The sequence below is a fragment of the Rhinoderma darwinii genome, chromosome 4 (assembly GCF_050947455.1).
Source record: "Rhinoderma darwinii isolate aRhiDar2 chromosome 4, aRhiDar2.hap1, whole genome shotgun sequence".
NCBI lineage: Eukaryota > Metazoa > Chordata > Amphibia > Anura > Rhinodermatidae > Rhinoderma > Rhinoderma darwinii.
In genome coordinates this window covers 135150637-135172768 of record NC_134690.1, presented here as the reverse complement: position 1 = coordinate 135172768, position 22132 = coordinate 135150637, and the positions used below count along the sequence as shown (strand labels likewise).

General features: G+C 42.0%; 1 protein-coding gene across 1 annotated transcript in view; it reads left to right on the top strand.

Moving 5' to 3' along the window:
• The first annotated feature begins 897 nt into the window (after window positions 1-897).
• Window positions 898-22132, top strand: part of LOC142760860 (transient receptor potential cation channel subfamily V member 5-like) — a 44755-nt gene continuing 23520 nt past the window's right edge. Inside the window, exons 1-3 of the mRNA XM_075864034.1 lie at window positions 898-920; window positions 2043-2137; window positions 20723-20845. Coding sequence (XP_075720149.1) covers window positions 898-920; window positions 2043-2137; window positions 20723-20845 — 241 coding nt within the window. The remainder of the gene's footprint in view (window positions 921-2042; window positions 2138-20722; window positions 20846-22132) is intronic.

The following is a 22132-nucleotide window of genomic DNA, read 5'->3' as shown; positions in this document are numbered from 1 at the left end:
GATACAGGGTCACATTAAAACTTCTTCTGCACCTTAAAAACTTTTATTGATAAGATCCAAACTTCTAGTTTTCTCCATTGTCTTGTGGGTTTATTTTACAAAATCCTGCCTAGTTCTGATACTTTTCTGAGCCCAATACAATATAATTTATTTATGATGTCATGTAAAATGTCGTTCTGAGTAATGGATTTGCATATACAATAATCTGATAATACTCAGCACTAGATGACGTAACATATATAGGGATCTTATATGAACTGCTCATCTTTTTTTTTTCAATTTGTTGAGCTGAACAGTTTGCCCTAAAAATAGCTCCCATATGATAACCTCTCAATATGTTAGTTTTTATTACATAAGTAAAGGCTTCATCATCACAAGAGTTGCATATGAACGTGTGGCTTAGACCTTATGGAGTGTCTTGGCAACTACCACATCTAGCTCCATATTTGTTTTTAGTCTAATGTTCTGCTGTTATCCTATCATAATGTCAAGTCTAAGAAACCATTATACCCCAAATAACCCTGACCTTTATTGTGGTTGACGTATTTAACAAAATCCAGTCCTGAGGCTACATCTCCATTCCAAATGATGAAGGTAACATCAATGAATCACCCAGACCAGAAGTTGGAGCTCATCCTTACATTATGGCCATGACTTTGCCAACAACAATGTTCAATGTGGCATAAAGGCCGGGTCATGGTTGCCAGTGTTGCCACCATGCTAAGTCACTACCATAGTTGTACAAATTCAGGCATCTCAAGCTGTAAGTAGGCTAAATGTGGGCTCCTTCTGTGGAGTTACTGGACATAAGGCCTGCTATGTGTAGTGGAACACTTTATCATGTGATTTATTTCTTCTTTTTTCGTTTCTTAGATGATAGATGAGACTCACGTCATTATGGATGAAACACAGCAAACTGGGTGTGTAATATTTAACACCGTATATTTTCTCTAATGTATCCCTAGTGATAATATGACCAATACATTTACTGAAAGTCAGTGAAATTAGTGAACATTAATTGACCACATTATTTTCTGAAAACAACCAATGATCAACAATCTGTCAAAATGTTCCTCATGAAATTCATTGTACAATCGGCAGATTATTGTCGGATGATATACCTGCTTTTTTGTTCCTAGTGCCTCCTCCTTTTATGTATAGTTAATCGTCTTTGTAATGCTGTTGGCCAAAGGGTCACTCTGATGACGGTTGGTTGAGGGCTGATTTTAAACTCCTGTTTATTGCTAACTTAACTATGGATATAAGTATTTGCATTATTTATATCCAGTATAGGTAACCCTATGCAAGCTAAATATCCTGGATTTCAGGCTAATACATTTTACCTATACTGATACACTGTAGGAAACCATGAGGACAGGAGAAAGTTTTGTGCTGCTAATGTATGTAGCTCACATAGCATTACCTAGGCTGGATACAATTGTAGCAAACTCTCAGCTGTGAGTAAGTATTAAGCCTTTATGGTCTGTCAGTAGTAATTATGGCATATTACTTTTACTTTTATATATACGCTCAATAAATATAAATATATATATATATATATATATATATATATATATATATATATATATATATATATAATATCGTTTTACATAATACATCGTGTTGTAAGTTGGAAAATACACTTCACCTTCAAATGGCCGGTTTCCCTGAAATTAATGTGACTGCAATGTCTAGAAGATAAGCCTTATCATAAGCAGTTGGAGATGCTGTGATCTTTGCCTTGTTACTCTATTGTCTTCTGAGGCTTCAAGCAACCAGCCATGCTATTTTGATTTCCCGGAGATGTTATTATTCAGAACTACCTGTGACAAAATGCTAAACCTCAGCATTCTTTTCAGAAAGGTCTTGGAATATTATATGCATTCAATGCCCTCTAGAGAAGCTGGGATCAAACACGCTACAGGAGTCTGTCACGAGCTTCAGCCATCTGATATGTCTTGTGAAATCTTGTGGCACATTTTATTAGGAATTTACGTTACTGATGTCACTGTGATGTCACATAATTTGTTTTGTTTTTATAGGGACAGCTACCTGTTGTTTCAAGCTGTTGCCTCAAGTGACTGTTTAGCAATGAGAACACTTCTGGAAAGAGAAGATATAGATCCTTCTGGCAGAGGTGGGAAAAATGTATCTTTAGCAGTGTGCACATTTGTGATTGTTTTCTTTACAGCATAAAGTATTTTACACTTTACTTTTTCCAATGTGCTATGTGTCGTAAATCAACAAAAAATAGAAAGACAACAGAATGAACATAGAGCAAGTAAAGTTAATAGGAAAAAGAGGTATATATCAAAAATACCTGGACAGATCCACAGAGTTAGGCTCCATGCACACGACCGTAGTTTTGATCCGTGATTATGGATGAACTTGCAGACCCATTCATTTCTATTGGCCACGGACACATTTCCATATATTTACCTATGTGTGTCCGTGCCGTAGAAATGATCCGCATAATATAGAACATGTCCTATTCTTTTCCACAATTGCGGCACGCACTCGCCCATAGAACTCTATGGACGCTTCCGCAATTGCAGATGGCTACAGAAGTGTATTCGTAGCAGTTGGATCCATATTTGTGGACAGTAAAAACTCTTACGGTTGTGTGCATGAGGCGGGGACAGTTCTCCCGCTGGACTTTAATGCTTGATTTTTTGGTGGGGTTTTGGTCCATCAAAACCGTAGAGTAATAGTTATCTATTATGTGTAGTTGCCAAATTGTCAGATGGCATGCATGTGTCTACAAAGTTGATCTTCTTTACGAAGCGGACATTTTATTTTTCTTATGTTGGTATAAGGCTACTCTCTATTAGCTAAAGTCAAAAGCCATGCCAGTAGACCACACAAATTCTTATTGAAAAATACAGACAGCATGGTTTTACTTGCATACGGGGGGACAAAGATCATGAAAACTGCAACTCCTTCAATAGCAAACGGTTGAGTGGAAGGGTTACCAGCGTTGTGACCTCCCATGGTCAGCATCTGCAATGTGAAACATTGTCAAACCAGACATATTAGTCTAGTATCAAATTATTATGAACACACCATTCTAAATTCAACTACAAATTTCACAAATCAAAAAACCACATATGAAAGTAGCTTTAGAGAATTATTTTTACTGCTCCCATACAATTACCCATCTTGCTTACTATAACTTACTGGACTACCTGGTGCTCTATTAATTCATAGTCCGCTTGCTTCTCTGGGTTCTGCTGACTGTGGGTAGCAAGAAGCAACAAGTTTCAGCCATGTTTGCATGATCTTTTTATCTACATCCCTATATTTTTCAAACCTACAGAGAAAAATTGGTGCTACCACAAAATTATAAATAGAGATTCATAAATCTTTATTAAAGTATCTAGTTAAAAAATGCAACACAACATTAAAAGAATCCACAAACCTTCAGGAAGAATAGGACAAGTCGCTGTGTAGCTCACTGAGATGGTAACAATAATAATGGACCCCAAGGGTGCACAGACCTGAACAATGGTGATAATATATGGTACAAGTCAGAGGCGTAGCTAGGTTCTCCTGCACCCGGGGCAAAGATTCAGTTTGGCGCCCCCCCCCAACTTATTTCCAGACATCTCCTTCCCCCTCGCCATGTTTTCTTTCCCTACCAATCAATGAGGTGTAATTTTTTTTAACGATTTTTTAATGTAACGCGAGTATAAAAGCATTTCTACATTTTACAAGCGATGTAGATCTATAATGTAATTAACACAAAAATAAATTAAAAGAAAATAAATTAAAGAGGCCACACACAGCCCCCTATAGATAGCGCCACACAGAGCCCGCTTCCCCCCTAGTAGATAGCGGCACACTCCCACCCCTTGTACTTAGCGCCACACTGTGAACAGACCGGGGAGTGGTAGCCTACCGCTACCACTCTCCGCTCTGCCTGGTGTGACTTACCGGAGAAGCCGAGGAGGTAATGCGGCGCAGGCAGCGGCGGAGTTCCTTCTGACTAGGGTCGGTGCAGCCAGGGCCGGCCCTCGCTTGGATGGCGCCCTGTGCGGGACTCTCTATTGCTGCCCCCTACACAAACCAAAAATTAACCACATATATGGACACGCTGGAACATATATACTGTACATACATAAAGATAGATATTTAGACATACAGGTAAATATACATACACACATCAGGAATATATACATACAGGTAAATATATAGACGTACAAACACATATACACACACACACACACACAAACACACACACACACACACACACACACAGATAAATACACAGACAGGAACATATACAAATACATAAAAGGCACAAATATACAAGCACAAAGACACATTCACAAACAGACCCATACATACTCACACAGGCACATATGTACACAGCACAGATAATGTAGTAGTGTTACCTGCAGTCCTATGTAACACCACAGATAACACAGTGATAACTCTCTGAGTACTGATAATGTAGTTGTGTCCCCTGCAGTCCTCTGTAACACCACAGATAACACATTGTGCTAAATTACAATCTCAGCTCTGCTACACAGTACAGATAATGTAGTAGATGTTACCTGCGGTCCTATGTAACACTACAGATAGCACCAGGGGTGTAACTAGGAAAGACTGGGCCCCATAGCAAACTTTTGACTGGGGCCCCCCCTCCCCTGGGTGTCACACTCAGCCCCCCCTTCTAGATAGTGCCTTTTTTATAGCCCCCCTGTAGATATCTACAAAGGTGGCTGTATGGCGTTATCTACAGGGGGGGCTGTATGGCGTTATCTACAGGGGGGGCTGTATGGCGTTATCTACAGGGGGGGCTGTATGGTGTTATCTACAGGGGGGGCTGTATGGCGTTATCTACAGGGGGGCTGTATGGCGTTATCTACAGGGGGGGCTGTATGGCGTTCCCTATAGGGGGGGGCTGTACGGCGTTCTCTACAGGGGGGGCTGTATGGCGTTCCCTGCAGGGGGGAGGCTGTGCGGCGTTCTTTACAGGGGGGGGCGCTGTATGGCGTTCCCTACAAGGGGGGGGCAATATGGCGGTCCCTGCAGGGGGGGCTGTATGGCGTTCCCTACAGGGGGGGCTATATGGCGTTCTCTACAGGGGGGCTGTATGGCGTTATCTACAGGGGGGTCTGTATGGCGTTATCTACAGGGGGGGCTGTATGGCGTTCCCTATAGGGGGGACTGTATGGCGTTCTCTACAGGGGGGGGCTGTATGGCGTTCTCTACAGGGGGGGCTGTATGGTGTTCCCTGCAGGGGGGGGGGCTGTATGGTGTTCCCTGCAGGGGGGGGCTGTATGGTGTTCCCTGCAGGGGGGGCTGTATGGTGTTCCCTGCAGGGGGGGCTGTATGGTGTTCCCTGCAGGGGGGGGCTGTATGGTGTTCCCTGCAGGGGGGGGCTGTATGGTGTTCCCTGCAGGGGGGGCTGTATGGCGTTATCTACAGGGGGGGGCAGTATGGCGTTAACGCCATACAGTCCCCCCTTGTAGAGAACGCCATACAGCCCCCCTTGTAGAGAACGCCATACAGCCCCCCTTGTAGAGAACGTCATACTGCCCCCCCTGTAGGGAACGCACAGCCCCTTCTCCCAAAAAAATCCGACCTACAGTGTGTCCTACAAAAGACATGTATCCCCTCTCCACAGGACTGGGGATACATGTGTGATCGCTGGCAGCGATAGGGAGAACGGGGGACTGAAAGTCCCCTGAAGTTCTCCATGACTAACCTCGGACTTCCGGCGTCTGTGTCGGCAGCTCAATAAAAATGAAAGGAGCGCTGGTCACGCATGCGCACAAGCGCGACCGGTGCTCCATTCATTTCTACGGAGAAGCCGACACAGACCCCAGAAGTCCGAGGTTTGTGATGGAGAACATTGGGGGGGGGAGTTTCAGTCCCCCGTTCTCCCTATCACTGCCAGCGATCACACATGTATCCCCTGTCCTGTGGAGAGGGGATACATGTCTTTTGTTTAATGGCAGAGCGGGGAGATACCTCCCTGCTCTGCCGTAGTGTTCAGTGGCCTCCCACTGTAGCAGCCATAGCGGCTGCTAGCGGAGCCTCCGGCCATGGGGGGGGCCCGTGCTGGCGGGCGACACGGGCCCCCTCATGCCGCGGGCACCGTAGCAGCCGCTACTGCTGCTACGGCGGTAGTTACGCCACTGGATAGCACACTGATAACTCTCTGAGTACTGATAATGTAGTTGTGTCCCCTGCAGTCCTATGTAAAATCACAGATAACACATTGTGCTAAATTACAATCTCAGCTCTGCTACACAGTACAGATAATGTAGTAGATATAAGAGACAAACACATGCAGAGACACAGACAGACAGAGACACAGACAGACAGACAGAGACACACACAGACAGACAGACAGAGACACACACAGACAGACAGACAGAGAGACAGACAGACACACACTCACTCACCATGTCTCCTTGCTGACAGGTGAGGACGGGCTGTGGGCGGAGCTTCCTCTCTGCTTCTCGGCAGAGCACAGATCACAGAGTGGAGGCAGATGCTGGAAGGCTGCAGCACGGGAGTGGACCTGTCCCCTGACCTGAGTTCATCTGACCTCATGTCACTGACGTGAGGTCAGGTGACTGGACTGGTCCACTCCATGGCTGTCACAGACCCCAGTCAGAACCCTAAGCTGCTGCAGGTGTCCTACATACGGGGCTCCTGTCAGCAGCGATCAGCTGCTCTTCGGCGCCCCCCCTTCCCTTGCGCCCGGGGCAAATGCCCCGCCTGCCCCCCCCTAGCTACGCCCCTGTACAAGTGGCAAATGGCATTAATGAATAAATATACAGTGCAAGGATGCTTAAAGGGAAAGTGTCGCTAGAATTTTTTTTTTTTTAGTTAAACAATTATTATTTAAGTGATTACAGATTGTTTTCATTTTTTACATTTTTTCACAAGTCAGGAAATATTATAAATTAGATTCTAATTTATAACATTTCCATGTGCTGGCCACTAGAGGGAGCAGTTCCCAAAATTGCAGCATGGTCAATGTGGTAAAATTTGGGGTAGACACACTCTCTAGTGTCCTCACACAATCCCCCCTCCCTTATTCTGGCTAGTGCCAGGAGAAGTAGGGGGTTGAATCTTCATACCCCCTACACTGTGTGCCGCCATTTTCTGAGCGATTGCACAGTGTAGGAGGATTAGATACAGGGCTCAGCAGACAATATCACACGAACATAATACACACATCACATACACGAACATAAATTACCTGCTCCTGTCGCCGCTGCCGCCTCCGCTCCTATTCCTTGCGCCTTCGCTTCCTTGAACATATGACCGGAAGTCATCATCTTACTGTCCGGCAGCGGCTTCCGGTCCACAGATTATGCTCTGTGAACGAGCTTAGTTTTGGCCTGTGTGCGAGCGGCGCATGCGCCGTTCCCACACAGACGTCGTACGCTGCAGAGAATGGAACGGCTCCCATTCGCATTCTCTATGGGGTTGTATGTGCCGTATTCCATATCTGTATGTGTCGTTAATCGAGAATATAAATCAATAAAATTTATGTTATTATCATATTAAAAGCAATATGATAAAAAAAAAAATTCACGACACCTTCTCTTTAATGCATAAATAAATGTAACAGCAAAGGTATGCATACTCTCAATATTTAAATACATCCTGACCAATCCTCTGGTTGATGTCCAGGTCGTAATGATGCCCACTAAGTAAAATAATCTACTCACTGTTTGTTTATCAGTCGTAGTCTGTGGTTGCAAGTCTGGCCAGCCTCCGGAACGCAGTGGCCACGAGGCGTCGGAGACACTTCAGCGCATCATGTGACGTGTGTCAACAATCCGGCGTGTCATGGGTGAAGCGCCAGAGGCTGGTCAGTTACAGCCAATCCAAAATAATCAGTGTGGCTGAGTGAGATATGGTAATAATTGTGCTAGAGAACACTACCGAACCAAAAGATGAAAAATATGCGCACTGGTGCTAAAAACAACACATTTTCTCTTACAATCTTTTTCTGAAGTGATAAAATACAAAATAGTGCATAGTTATAGAGAATGTTGATAATAAGTAATGAAAAATAAAAAAAAAGTGGATGAATAATTGAGAATGAATGTAGAGTGCAGCCTGCAACTGCAAAAAAACCTAGTGATGTGAGTGAACAGTGTAGAAAAAAATGGAAAGGCGAGTGGTTATACATAATACATAACCATGATGACACAAATGCTGATTTTACATAAAAAAATATATCCTATTGACAAAAAGAAAATTAATGAATAAAAATAAAGAAACAAAAATCATAAATGTGAATTTTTTTCTTCTCCTTCCTATTGTGATCATTAACTACAGAGCCATGAAGCAGATATTTGCAGCAAGGAATGTACAGGGTGGGCCATTTATATGGATACACCTAAATAAAATGGGAATGGTTGGTGATATTAACTTCCTGTTTGTGGCACATTAGTATATGGGAGGGGGGAAACTTTTCAAGCTGGGTGTTGACCATGGTGGCCATTTTGAAGTCGGCCATTTTGTATCCAACTTTAGTTTTTTCAATGGGAAGAGGGTCATGTGACACATCAAACTTATCGAGAATTTCACAAGAAAAGCAATGGTGTGCTTGGTTTTAACGTTACTTTATTCTTTCATGAGTTATTTACAAGTTTCTGACCACTTATAAAATGTGTTCAAAGTGCATACCCATTGTATTGGATTGTCAATGCAACCCTCTTCTCCCACTCTTCACACACTGATAGCAACACTGCAGAAGAAATGCTAGCACAGGCTTCCAGTATCCGTAGTTTCAGTTGCTGCACATCTCGTATCTTCACAGCATAGACAATTGCCTTCAGATGACCCCAAAGATAAAAGTCTAAGGGGGTCAGATCGGGAGACCTAGGGGGCCATTCAACTGGCCCACGACGACCAATCCACTTTCCAGGAAACTGTTCATCTAGGAATGCTCGGACCTGACACCCATAATGTGGTGGTGCACCATCTTGCTGGAAAAACTCAGGGAACGTGCCAGCTTCAGTGCATAAAGAGGGAAACACATCATCATGTAGCAATTTCAGATATCCCGTGGCCTTGAGGTTTCCATTGATGAAGAATGGCCCCACTATCTTTGTACCCCATATACCACACCATACCATCAATTTTTGTGTTCCAACAGTCTTTGAGGGATCTATCCACCAAAGGGTTAGTGTCAGACCAATAGCGGTGGTTTTGTTTGTTAACTTCACCATTCACATAAAAGTTTGCCTCATCACTGAACAAAATGTTCTGTGTAAACTGAGGGTCCTGTTCCAATTTTTGTTTTGCCCATTCTGCAAATTCAGTGCGCCGATCTGGGTCATCCTCGTTGAGATGCTGCATCAGCTGGAGTTTGTAAGGGTGCCATTTGTGAGTAGCTAATATCCGCCGAAGGGATGTTCGACTGATGCCACTCTCCAGTGACATGCGGCGAGTGCTACGCTGTGGGCTCTTGCTGAATGAAGCTAGGCCAGCCACTGGTGTTTCTTCATTAGTGACAGTTTTCATGCGTCCACATTTGGGGAAATCCAACACTGAAACAGTTTCACGAAACTTGGCAAGCAGTTTGCAAACGGTAGCATGGGAGATGGGTGGTCTCGTAGGGTGTCTTGCATTGAAATCTGCTGCAATGACCCGGGTACTGCGTTCACCAGACATCAACACAATTTCTATCCGCACCTCACGTGTTAACCTCTGCGACATGTCAATGGCTGTAAACAAAGAGAAGCTTGTAAATAACTCATGAAAGAATAAAGTAACGTTAAAACCAAGCACACCATTGTTTTTCTTGTGAAATTCTCGATAAGTTTGATGTGTCACATGACCCTCTTCCCATTGAAAAAACTAAAGTTGGATACAAAATGGCCAACTTCAAAATGGCCACCATGGTCAACACCCAGCTTGAAAAGTCCCCCCCCCCCCATATACTAATGTGCCACAAACAGGAAGTTAATATCACCAACCATTCCCATTTTATTTAGGTGTATCCATATAAATGGCCCACCCTGTATATCTAATCTATATGCATAAAAAGAGAAAATGTAGTTAATATCAGGATAAAAAAAACACAAATAATAAAATACAACACCACTAAATGATGGTCAGAGAAATGCAGCAAAACCAAAACACTTTGGTTGTATAGTTTTAAGCATACTCATTTTTCAAGTCACCTCCTCGCATATCTGTATTGATGCGATCTATTCCTTTCACTTTCAGATACTCTGAATTGCATTGCATGAAAACATTTTCAAACGGGAATCAAGTTAATACAGCAGTATGTCATAACTTTGTCATTGGTCTCAGTGAGAAGTTAATGGATAATTCACATTGGAGGCAAATGTACTACTGAACTGCTGATTTGGCTGTCTACAAGCACCTCTCTGCAGTACAGTTCAATGTTTTATGTACTGTACTGCTCCCTACCTGTACTACATGCACTGTACTGCTCCCCACCTATGATACATGTACTGTACTGCTCCCTACCTGTACTACATGTACTGTACTGCTCTCTACCTGTACTACATGCATTGTACTGCTCCCTACCTGTACTACATGCACTGTACTGCTCCCCACCTATGATACATGTACTGTACTGCTCTCTACCTGTACTACATGCATTGTACTGCTCCCTACCTGTACTACATGCACTGTACTGCTCCCCACCTATGATACATGTACTGTACTGCTCTCTACCTGTACTACATGCATTGTACTGCTCCCTACCTGTACTACATGCACTGTACTGCTCCCCACCTATGATACATGTACTGTACTGTTCCCTACCTGTACTACATGTACTGTACTGCTCTCTACCTGTACTACAGGTATTGTACGCAGTGGCCTAGCTATAGGGGTCGCAACTGCAGTACCCACGTTGCCACACAGCTCTGACCGCGCTGGTCCCACTTGCAACTGAATCTGCGTCCGCACGACGCACATTCAGTTGGGTTCAATGATGAAGCCTTGCTTCACCATTCACTGTGCCGCGAGCAGCTCGGCGCAGAAAGGCGCAATGTAGTGACGTCATCGCGCCTGTCTGCGCCGAGTCACTTACAACACAGTGCATAGGAGGAGAAGGATCTCCCCCAGCTGTCGTGGGAATGGGGATAGGTAAGTAATTGTTATTATTTTTACATTAGGTACATATATATGGTGGCATTATACTGGGTATGGGAGGAGGGCTTATATGGTAGCTGCTGAGGGGGCATTATAATGTATGGGGGCTTTATTCTGTATGGGGCAGCTATGGGGACATTATAATGTATGGGGCATTATACTGTCTGTGGCAGCTATGGAGGGCATTATACTGTATGTGGGGCATTATTCTTTATGGGGCAGCTATGGGGGCATTATAATGTGTGGAGCATTATACTGTCTGTGGCAGCTATGGAGGGCATTATACTGTATAAGGGCATTATGCTGTATGTGGGGCATTATTCTTTATGGGGCAGCTATGGGGGCATTATAATGTGTGGAGCATTATACTGTCTGTGGCAGCTATGGAGGGCATTATACTGTATGTGGGGCATTATTCTTTATGGGGCAGCTATGGGGGCATTATAATGTGTGGAGCATTATACTGTCTGTGGCATATATGGAGGGCATTATACTGTATGGGGGCATTATGCTGTATGGGGCAGCTATGGGGGGCATTATACTGTATGTGGCAGCTATGGAGGGCATTATACTGTATGGGGACATTATACTGTATGGAGCCGCTATGGGGTGCATTATACTGTATGGGGGCATTATACTGTATGGGGCAGATATGGGGTCATTATACTGTATGGGGCCGCTATGGGGTGAATTATACTGTATGGGGTAGATATGGGGGCATTATACTGTATGGGGCCACTATGGAGTGCATTATACTGTATGGGGGCATTATACTGTATGGGGCAGATATGGGGGCATTATACTTTATGGGGCCGCTATGGGGTGCATTATACTGTATGGGGGCATTATACTGTATGGGGCAGATATGGCGGCATTATACTGTATGGGGGCTTTATACTGTATGGGGAAACTATGGGGGCTTTATACTGTATGGGCAGCTATGGGGAGCATTGTACTGTTATGTACTGTTATCTACCGGTACTTTATAAACTGTATTGATATTTATCTGTGAAAGGACAAACTACCCACTTGGACATCAGGTGAGGGTGGCTACCTTTTTATTTTTACCACACACAGTGTTGTACTGTGGAGGACCCTGAAGAAGCTCATATCCTCAACATAAAAAGTTATGCACTAGGTTCTAGCATCTCTTCTGACTTGTATATGTAAAGACTTTATCTATATTATTTTTGTGTTTATTCTTTATGTAATCATACAGGGTATGTACACCTTTATAAGTTAAAAAAAATAATTATTTTTTTAATGAATCAATGTTTTATCTTATTTTAATCAACTTTTACATAAATTTTTATTAAAAAATATTTTTACTTTTAAAGGTATAGCTTCTATGTATATAAGTTTATGAAGTTTTATTTGATTGTTATTTGCTGGACCAGCTTTAACCGGACCAGTCAGTGCAACTAACCTGACTAAATCAGCTTTGACGGCAGGATGCAGCTTCTTTGTATACAGAAAACATAGAAACTGTGCCTTAAAAAGCGCTAACGTTTTGTAAAATAAAAATCTATTTAAATTAGATAAAATCTAGATAAAAAAATAAAAAAAACTAAATTTCACTTCAAAGGTATACATATTCTTTAAGCTTTTTTTCCGATATTGGATGGACCTTTTGGAGGCTTTGGAATCAATAACTTGTATTTCATAGAGTTATGGTTTCAAGTTCTAATACTTAAAGGGGTTTTCCCACGAGGAACATTCATGACATATCCACAGGATATGCCATAAATGTCAGATAAATGCGGGTCCCACCTCTGGGACCCGCACCTATTTTTAAAACGGGGCCCCCTAAACCCCGTTCTATCTCTGTGTGTCAGCTGATTTCCAACCATGAAGTTCACCTTCACTGAGCTGAGCTACGCTGTTTACGTAAGCCCCATAGAACTGAATGGTAGTTACGGAAACAGTGTAGCTCGCATGCTACGCTGCTTCCTTAACTGCTATTCACTACTATGGGAGTTACGGAAACAGCATAGCTCAGCGGGCTACGCTGTTTTCGTAACGCCTGACCATAAAGTCAGGAAGTGGCCGGGAGTCAGTGATAGCAGACAAAGCTAGAACGGGGATTAGGGGGCCCTGTTCTAGAGATAGGTGCGGGTCCCAGAGATGGGACCCGCATCTATCTGACATTTATGACATATCCGGTGGAAATGTCATAAATGTCCCTCGTGGGAAAACCCCTTTAAGAGAGTACTGTATTTGAAAATTTGCCATAGCCATGCAAATAGTAGGTAATAACATCTTAACAGCGTCACAGGTGGTCCCCAAAAATGGCAGACAACAAGTTAGCTTGCCTGATGAAGTGCATTTCTAATGTTTGACCCAAAACTCAGCCTTAATATACATTACTGTATTTACTGTACTGTCACTTTTGTAAGTAAAAAAAAACAAACGTATTGTCTGATACTACTATTACTACTCATAACCAATAGAAATCATAATGAAACAATTATTTTTTAAAACATTAATAAGCATGGAACATACAACAATGCTGTTTATATATAAATATACTTCTTTTTGTTCTATAATTAGTTTTTTAGCTGATGGCAAAAAAATATTTATATTCCCCAAACAGTGAACCGCAGCGCTCTGTGATGCAAAGTCATTTATTGTTTTTAAATGATGTGGTAAGAGTTTTTGAAGCATTAAATTGTGAATTATTTGAACATAATTAAAGTAAGGTTATGCAGCAGAACTAAACCTTTATCTTCTGTATCATGTGCATGGTTAGCTTAATGTAGTAAAGCTGTGAATTAATTCCAAGCTTAGGCCCTCTGCTCATGTTTGTCTTGTCATTTTGTCAAGTATTGAAATCACAAATCTGGCTGAGTGATGTTTGTTTACGGAGTTATTTTGTGCAATGTTATTATCCATTATTTCAGGGTAATGAGAAAAATATTAACGCTACCAATGCACCTCCTAAGAAGGGAAGATTTCTATAGGAAAAACATTTTCCTTCAACTATATAAAGTGCTAAATAAACACACAAAATGATTCCCAACGAGGCAGGCAAATTAATGCAAAATCATATTTAAAGGGGATTACAAATGACTGGAAACAATCACTTGGCACTATTACTCATTTATAATATCTGAGCCCTTCAAGGATTTTTGGTATAAAAACGGGTCACTGGAACGGCAAGATGGGCACCTATACACTATATATGATTCTTTATATAACCACATGCAAATAGAGTGGCGGAACTGTAACGCTAGTTTTAAGTGTTTCACGCCTGCATATTTCTGCATTCTGTAGGTTAGGACTGCTATAGGAAAAACGTTTTTAGGTGTATTTAGTTAAACGGGTTGTTCAGGATTATAAAAATATGGCTGCACTTTGTCTATGGGTTGTGTCTGGTATTAAAAATCAGCTCTATTGAAGTAATTGATACTACAAACAAGCTCTGGACAGGTGTAGAGCTGTTTTTGGCAGAAGGCAGCCATGTTTTTCAAATCTTGTAGCCTTTCTCCCCATAATGTTCTGCTTTGTGGTTTTAACATAGTTTTTGTGAGTCTTTACTTCATGTTTTACTTCACTTTAGGATCCACTCTTGGTTTGGGCTGAAAAAAAATCGCCACATATAAACATCAATATGTGGACACAGAAATAAAGGAGCAGTTTGCTCAAATTGAATGCTCCGCTTATTTCCCTATCCCAGTCTTGGTCTAGTGAATTTAGGACTATGCAGTGAGGCTCACTAATAACCAGCACTTTATAGTTCTTCTGAATGTGCATGCTCTTATATGAAGAGTTATATAGAATATATAGGTGCATATACAGTTATTATATGAAGTTGTACATTTGCAGGTCAGATATATAAATAATATTTTGTTAGGTTATTTTACCTCTTGTTGTGAGAGAAATGGACACACGGAATAAGACACCGTCAATAGAAAAAATAGTGCTCCTCATTTAGAAGAAATCCTTTTATTAAAATATACTCAAAAGAGTTGTCCAGCTTTGGCATATAAATGTTATTCTTTGTAAAGTGAAAAGTTGTATAAAAGTTGTATAATCACAGCTTTTAAGATCTCTGCTTGCAGTGATGTAATAGGAACTTTTAGTGTTTACTCCTAGGGATAAAATTCTGTCCTGGTCATGTGATGGACACGTGTATTTGGCTTGATACACACAGATAACTGTACTGTAACTGTAATTCAGTCCTCCACCTGTGCGTCCATCACATGATCAAGACAGATATTTATCCATTGGAAGTAAATATTAAAGTTTAGAGCCCAGTGCACATATCTTCTAAGGGATACATGCACTAAACACTTCCTTCTCCTGATGTGTGATCACCGTCTTATCACAGCAAACGACATTGTGACACATAATACAGACTGTCCATCTGTTTTGTTACGTTATTCCCGCTGCCAAAAAAATCTTAAAGTGACAGCAGCCAGCAGTGCCTTTAAAAAAACAAAGGTACATATGACACAATGCAGTACAAATGACAGTACAAATGACGGCAAAACAATAACATGCACAAGGTTATATCTGCAACATGTCTTCCTAGGCACTCCAACTTCTGGACAACACATTCTATTTAAAGAGACAGTTTCGACCTCAAATAGCCCATACTCTGGCACAGACAAACAGATAAAAACAAAACATATCTACTGACCACTTTGTGAAATGGGGATTATCCACAGACCTTATTCACATGAACGTGTATTACGTCCGTGATACGCGCGTGAAAATCACGCCCGTCGCACGGACCTACTGTATGTTAGTGAATGGGGCCGTTCAGAGAGTCCGTGATTTTCACGCAGCGTATGTACGCTGCGTAAAACTCACGACATGTCCTATACTTGGCCGTTCTTCGTGCATCACGCACCCATTGAAGCCAATGGGTGCGTGAAAATCGTGCACGGCACACGGAAGCACTTCCGTGTGACGCGTGTGATTCGCGCAACAGTAGATCAAGAAATGAAGGAAAAAATAAAAGCCCCTCCTTTGTTTCTTTTTCTAAAGTTCAAAACTGCGTGTCATAAGGATGGCATATGCGTGAAAATCACGCAGCCACGCAGCACATACTGATGATACGCGCAACTGCGATGAGCAAAAAACGTACTCCGGTAGCAAATACACTTAGAAGGGAAACAGAACTAAGGAGACAAAATAAGTAATTAAAGGCTATGTAAACCTTTGAAAGTGATTTACCGGTATTATTATTTTTTAAAATAAAAATGTCTATCAGTGTATCAAATTAGTTTTTATTAAAAATTTGAGAGTTGCTCTGTATCCTGTATACGGAGCAGCTGTATCGTTCACTAAGACCTGAATCCGTCAGGTCTGCGGGACTGACGGGTTCAGTGTCAGCGGGTCCAGCGTGTCTTTCATGTCTCTGAGTTATGAACTTAGATGTGACAGATAACAGGTGGATCCTGCGTGTCAGAGACCCGCTTTCACTGAACCAGTCAGTCCTGCGGACCTGATGGATTCAGGTCTTAGCGAACAATACAGCTGCTCTGTATACAGGATACAGAGCAGCTGTAAAAAAAAAAAAAAATCACTTTCAAAGGTTTACATAGCCTTTAAGATATATATTGGTTTTTTTAAAATATTTTATTGGTCACAACTTGTCTAAAGGTGAATTTGCGCTTTAAGTTATATTGTATTGATAACTTCTAATGAATTCCATTTTCTTAAAAGTAATATAATTGGAGTACCCTTTGGCTGGGTTCACACTGCATTTTTGTTGCATTTTTAACATGCGTTTTTTTTAGTAGATAAACTTCCATGTCCCTCAATTGGAGTTCAACCAAGACAAATAAAACCCATGTTAAAAAACGCAACAAAAACACACAGTGTGAATCCAGCCTAAGGGCATGACCAGGCGTGGCGGAATTGCTCTGGAATTCCGCTGCGGACAGTCCACAGCGGAAATCCGCAGCGTACACGTTTCTCCATTGCTTTCCCCAGCTTTTTAGTTGGGTTCGTTTACACGTTGCGGACAATTCCGCTGCGGAGCATAGGCTGCGGTGCGGAATTTGGTGTCCGCAGCATACACTGACTGTTGCGGACGTGTAGCGGACTTTTTGCGGACTCATTGTGGAATTTCTCCATTGACTTCAATGGGGAGTCAAAATTCTGCAATGAAGTCCGCAAATGTTATGTGTGCTGCGGAGCGTATTGGTTTTACTAACATGACATTTCTTCTTTCTGGCTGGACCTATGTATTTCTAGGTCTACAGCCAGACTGAGGAAGTCAATGGGCCTCACCACTGCTTGAAGTCCATGACCAAAGTAAAACTTTATCTTTCATTTGTTTTCTGAATTCAAAATAACTTTTAAATAAGTAGGAAAAGAGTGTCCGTTTCTAAAACAGAGATTCGGTGCAGTCAGGGGAAGGCCTGTGTAGCCAGGGGCGTAGCTAGGGGGGGGCAGGCGGGGCATGTGCCCCGGGCGCTACTAGTTGGTAGGGAAGGGGGGGGGGGCGACGAAGAGCAGCTGATCGCTGCTGATAGGCGCCCCGTATGTCGGACACCGGCAGCAGCTTTAGGAAGAGCCAGGAAATTACGGCGTTCTGACTGGGGTCTGTGACGGCCAGGAAGTGGACCAGTCCAGTCACCTTACCTGTCACCTGACCTCAGTCAGTGACATGAGGTCAGATGACTCAGGTCAGGGGACAGGTCCACTCCCATGCTGCAGCCTTCCAGCTCTGCCTCTACTTTGTGCTCTGCTGTTACACACAGCCGAGAAGCAGAGGAGGAAGCTCCGCCCACAGCCCATCCTGACCTGTCAGCAAGGAGACATGGTGAGTGTCTGTGTGTATATGTGTGTGTAGTGTGTATACAGTGTGTGTCTCTGTCTTAGTATGTGTATATGTTACAGTGTGTGTGTGTGTGTGTGTGTGTGTGTGTGTGTGTGTGTCTCTGTGTCTCTGCATGTGTATGTCTCTTACATCTACTACATTATCTGTACTCAGAGAGTTATCACTGTGTGTTATCTGTGGTGTTACATAGGACTGCAGGTAACACTACCATCTGTATTTAGGGAGTTATCACTGTGTTATCTGTGGTGTTACATAGGACTGCAGGTAACACTACCATCTGTATTTAGGGAGTTATCACTGTGTTATCTGTGGTCTTACATAGGACTTCAGGCAACATCTACCACATTATCTGTAATCAGAGAGCTATCACTGTGTTATCTGTGGTGTTACATAGGACTGCAGGCAACATCTACTACATTATCTGTACTCAGGGAGTTATCACTGTGTTATCTGTGGTGTTGCATAGGACTGCAGGTAACATCTACTACATTATCTGTGCTGTGTACATATGTGCCTGTGTGCGTATATATGGGTCTTTTTGTGAATGTGTCTTTGTGCTTGTATATTTGTGCCTTTTATGTATTTGTATATGTCCGTGTATGAGTATTTATCTGCCGGTGTGTGTGTGTGTGTGTGTGTGTGTGTGTGTGTGTGTATATGTGTCTGTACGTCTATATAGTTGTATGTATGTATTCCAGAATGTGTGTATGTATATTTGCCTGTATGTCTAAATATCTGTCTTTATGTATGTACAGTATATATGTTCCAGCGTGTCCATATATGTGGTTAATTTTTGGTTTGTGTAGGGGGTGGCAATAGAGAGTCCCGCACAGGGCGCCATCCAAGCTAAGGCCGGCCCTGGCTGTCACCAACCCTAGTCAGAAGGAACTCCGCCACTGCCTGCACCGCATGACCTCCTCGGCTCCTCCGGTAAGTCACACCAGGCAGAGCAGAGAGTGGTAGCGGTAGGCTACCGCTCACCGCTCTGTTCACAGTGTGGCACTAAGTACAAGAGGGGGAGTGTGGCGCTATTTAAAAGGTGGGGAATGTGGCACTTTTTACAAGAGGGGGGGAAATGTGGCGCTATTTACAAAGGGGCAGCGGGCTATGTGTGGCACTATTTATAAGGGGGGCTGTGTGGCACTAATTACAAGGGGGGCTGTGTGGCGCTATTTACAAGGGGGGCAGTGTGGCGCTATTTACAAGGGGGGCTGTGTGGTGCTATTTACAAGAGGGGCTGTGGCACTATTTACAAGGGGGGCTGTGTGTGCGCTATTTACAAGGGGGGATGTGTGTGGCACTATCTACAAGAGAGGGGCTGTGTGTGGCGCTATCTACAAGGGGGGATGTGTGTGGCACAATCTACAGGGGGCTGTGTGTGGCCTCTTTAATTTATTTTCTTTTAATTTATTTTTATGTTAATTACATTATAGAACTATATCGCTTGCAAAATGTAGAAATGCTTTTATACTCGAGTTACATTAAAAAAATTGTGAAAACCAATTACACCTCGTTGATTGGTAGAGAAAGCAAAGGGGGAAGGAGATGTCGGGAAATAAGTTGGGGGGGGGGGGCGCCAATCTGAATCTTTGCCCCGGGTGCAGGAGAACCAAGCTACACCTCTGCTAGCTTACCATACTTACAGTACCCTCAAACTGCCTCCCAAGTAGTGGCTCCCCAATTTCCTTTCCATATACAATCCATAATGTATTCCAGTTCTAAACAGGTATAGTCTGTTTTATATATTGACATATCAAAAGTCAATTTTAAAAATAAGGCCGAGAACTACATTTTCATAGAAATGTCAAAGACGGATTTATACCTCGGAGTGTTTAATAAGTAGGAAATATATTTTGAAATATATTTTTTATTTATAGGATTTTATACACATGCTTTTTTAGGGATCTGTAGTATAGACAGCATATATTTGGCTTAATTTTTAGATATTTTTTTTATGCGGTGAATGCTAGATATGAGCGAATTTCCCCGAAATTCATCTCCGGACACATTTAATTGGCTGACCAATTCGATTTGGTCCGAATAAATTTGTCACAAATTGCAAGTGCCTTGATTGCACTGACTCTCTAATGTTTTCTAGGACTGCATCCAAGTTGGATACAGTTCTAGAAGACATCACAGAATTAAACAGGGCAATCAAGGCACCTGCAACTCCACCCCTTATAAAAAATACCATACTCACCTCCCCGGGTCTCCCGTAGTGACACGTCACCGACATTCTCCTGAGATAACTTTGTTTTGTCCCATGTGACCACTGCTGCGATGCGTCCCTGGTGGCCTGCTGAGATAACGTAGTTTTGTCCCATATGATTGCCGCAACCTCTTTTTGGCTGCAGCGGTCGCATCGGACGGAATTACGTTACCTAAGGAGGCCCACAGGAACGTGTCACTACGGGAGACCATGTGAGTATGTTATTTTTTTTTCTTTTATCTCCTCCTCTCTCTTTTACTTTTTCTAATCTGTAAAATGGCAGCCAGCAGTTGAGTGGCGTTTCATGTGCCGCAAACTCCAAAAGTTTCAGATTTCGCAGAATCCAAAACTTTTGGGAAATTCAGACCAAATTCGATTCGTTTAGAATGGATCTATAGTGAATATTCCTACTTCCTATTAATGGGGGTGCTAATTTGATAAAAGAGGAGTTGTCTAAAAGTAGGCATCCCCACCACCAATTAGAAAATGTTATAGTGTATTGCGGCTGATACTGTAGTTTTGTTTTCAAGACATACATGATATAATGTTTTTTTTTTTATTAATGTGGTTATTTATTTCTTTTCTCATATGAATCTATTTTACAGGCAGTCTGGGAGAGACAATCTTACATTCTGCCATATTGCACGGACAGAAGGAAATGGTGAACGTCATATTAGATTATTTACCATCAATAATTAATGAGCACGTGGTATCTGACATATGCAAAGGTATGTGTATAACCATGAACACAACTGGATGTTTTCTTATGGCATTGCTGATGATTGTCTTACTATTTGTTTGAGTTAGCAGATATTCTATATCACCCTCTAGGCTATATTCATGCGTATATCATTTGCTTTGTATAACTAATTGTTCTTAAATGATTAGACTTAATTGCATTGAGAGTAGAATCAGCATATTGTTAGAATCATATTAGGTCAGCGTTTTGTCTTAACCCCTTAATGACCAGCCTATTTTAGACCTTAATGACCAAGCTATTTTTTACGTTTTTCAATCGTCGCATTCCAAGAGCTATAACTCTTTTATTTTTGCGTCGACATAGCTGTATAAGGTCTTGTTTTTTGCGGGACAAGTTGTACTTTTTAATAGCACCATTTTGAGGTACATATTATAAATTGATTAACTTTTATTTACTTTTTTTTGGGGGGGAATAGAAAAAAATCTGAAATTTCGCCACTCTTTTTTGCGTCCTAAATCTACGCCGTTTACCGTGTGGTATAAATAACACAATAAATTTATTCAGCGGGTTGTTACGATTGCAACGATACCAAATGTGTATAGTTTTTGTATGTTTTACTACTTTTACACAGTAAAAACACTTTTTTTTCAAAATTATTTGTTTTTGTGTCTCCATATTTGAAGAGCCGTAACGTTTTTATTTTTTCGCCGATGCGGTTGTATGAGGGCTTTTTTTGCGAGATGACTTGTAGTTTTTATTGGTACCATTTTGGAGTAGATGCGACTTTTTGATCACTTTTTAATCACATTTTTTTAAAGTCAGGATTCACAGAAAACAGCAATTTTTCTGTCATTTTTTATTTCATTTTTTACGGCGTTCACCGTGTGGGTTAAGTAATGTAATCGCTTTATAGTCGGGGTCGTTACTGACGCGGCGATACCAAATATGTGTAACTTTTTTACTTTATTTTGATTTATTAATAGTAAAGCATTTTGTAAGGGGAAAAAGTGGGTTTTTCATTTTTTTTTCACATTTTTTTTTATTAACTTTATTAAACTTTTTTTTTCACTTTTTTACTAGTCCCACTAGGGGACTTTAATATGCGATTCTGCGATCGCTATTATAATACACTGCAATACTTCTGTATTGCAGTGTATTACTGCCTGTCCGTTTAAAACGGACAGGCATCTGCTAGGTCATGCCTCCGGCATTCCCTAGCAGGCATTCATTACAGGCAGACCTGGGGGCCTTTATTAGGCCCCCGGCTGCCATGGGAGACACTGACACTCGGCGATCGTATCGCCGGGTGTCGGTG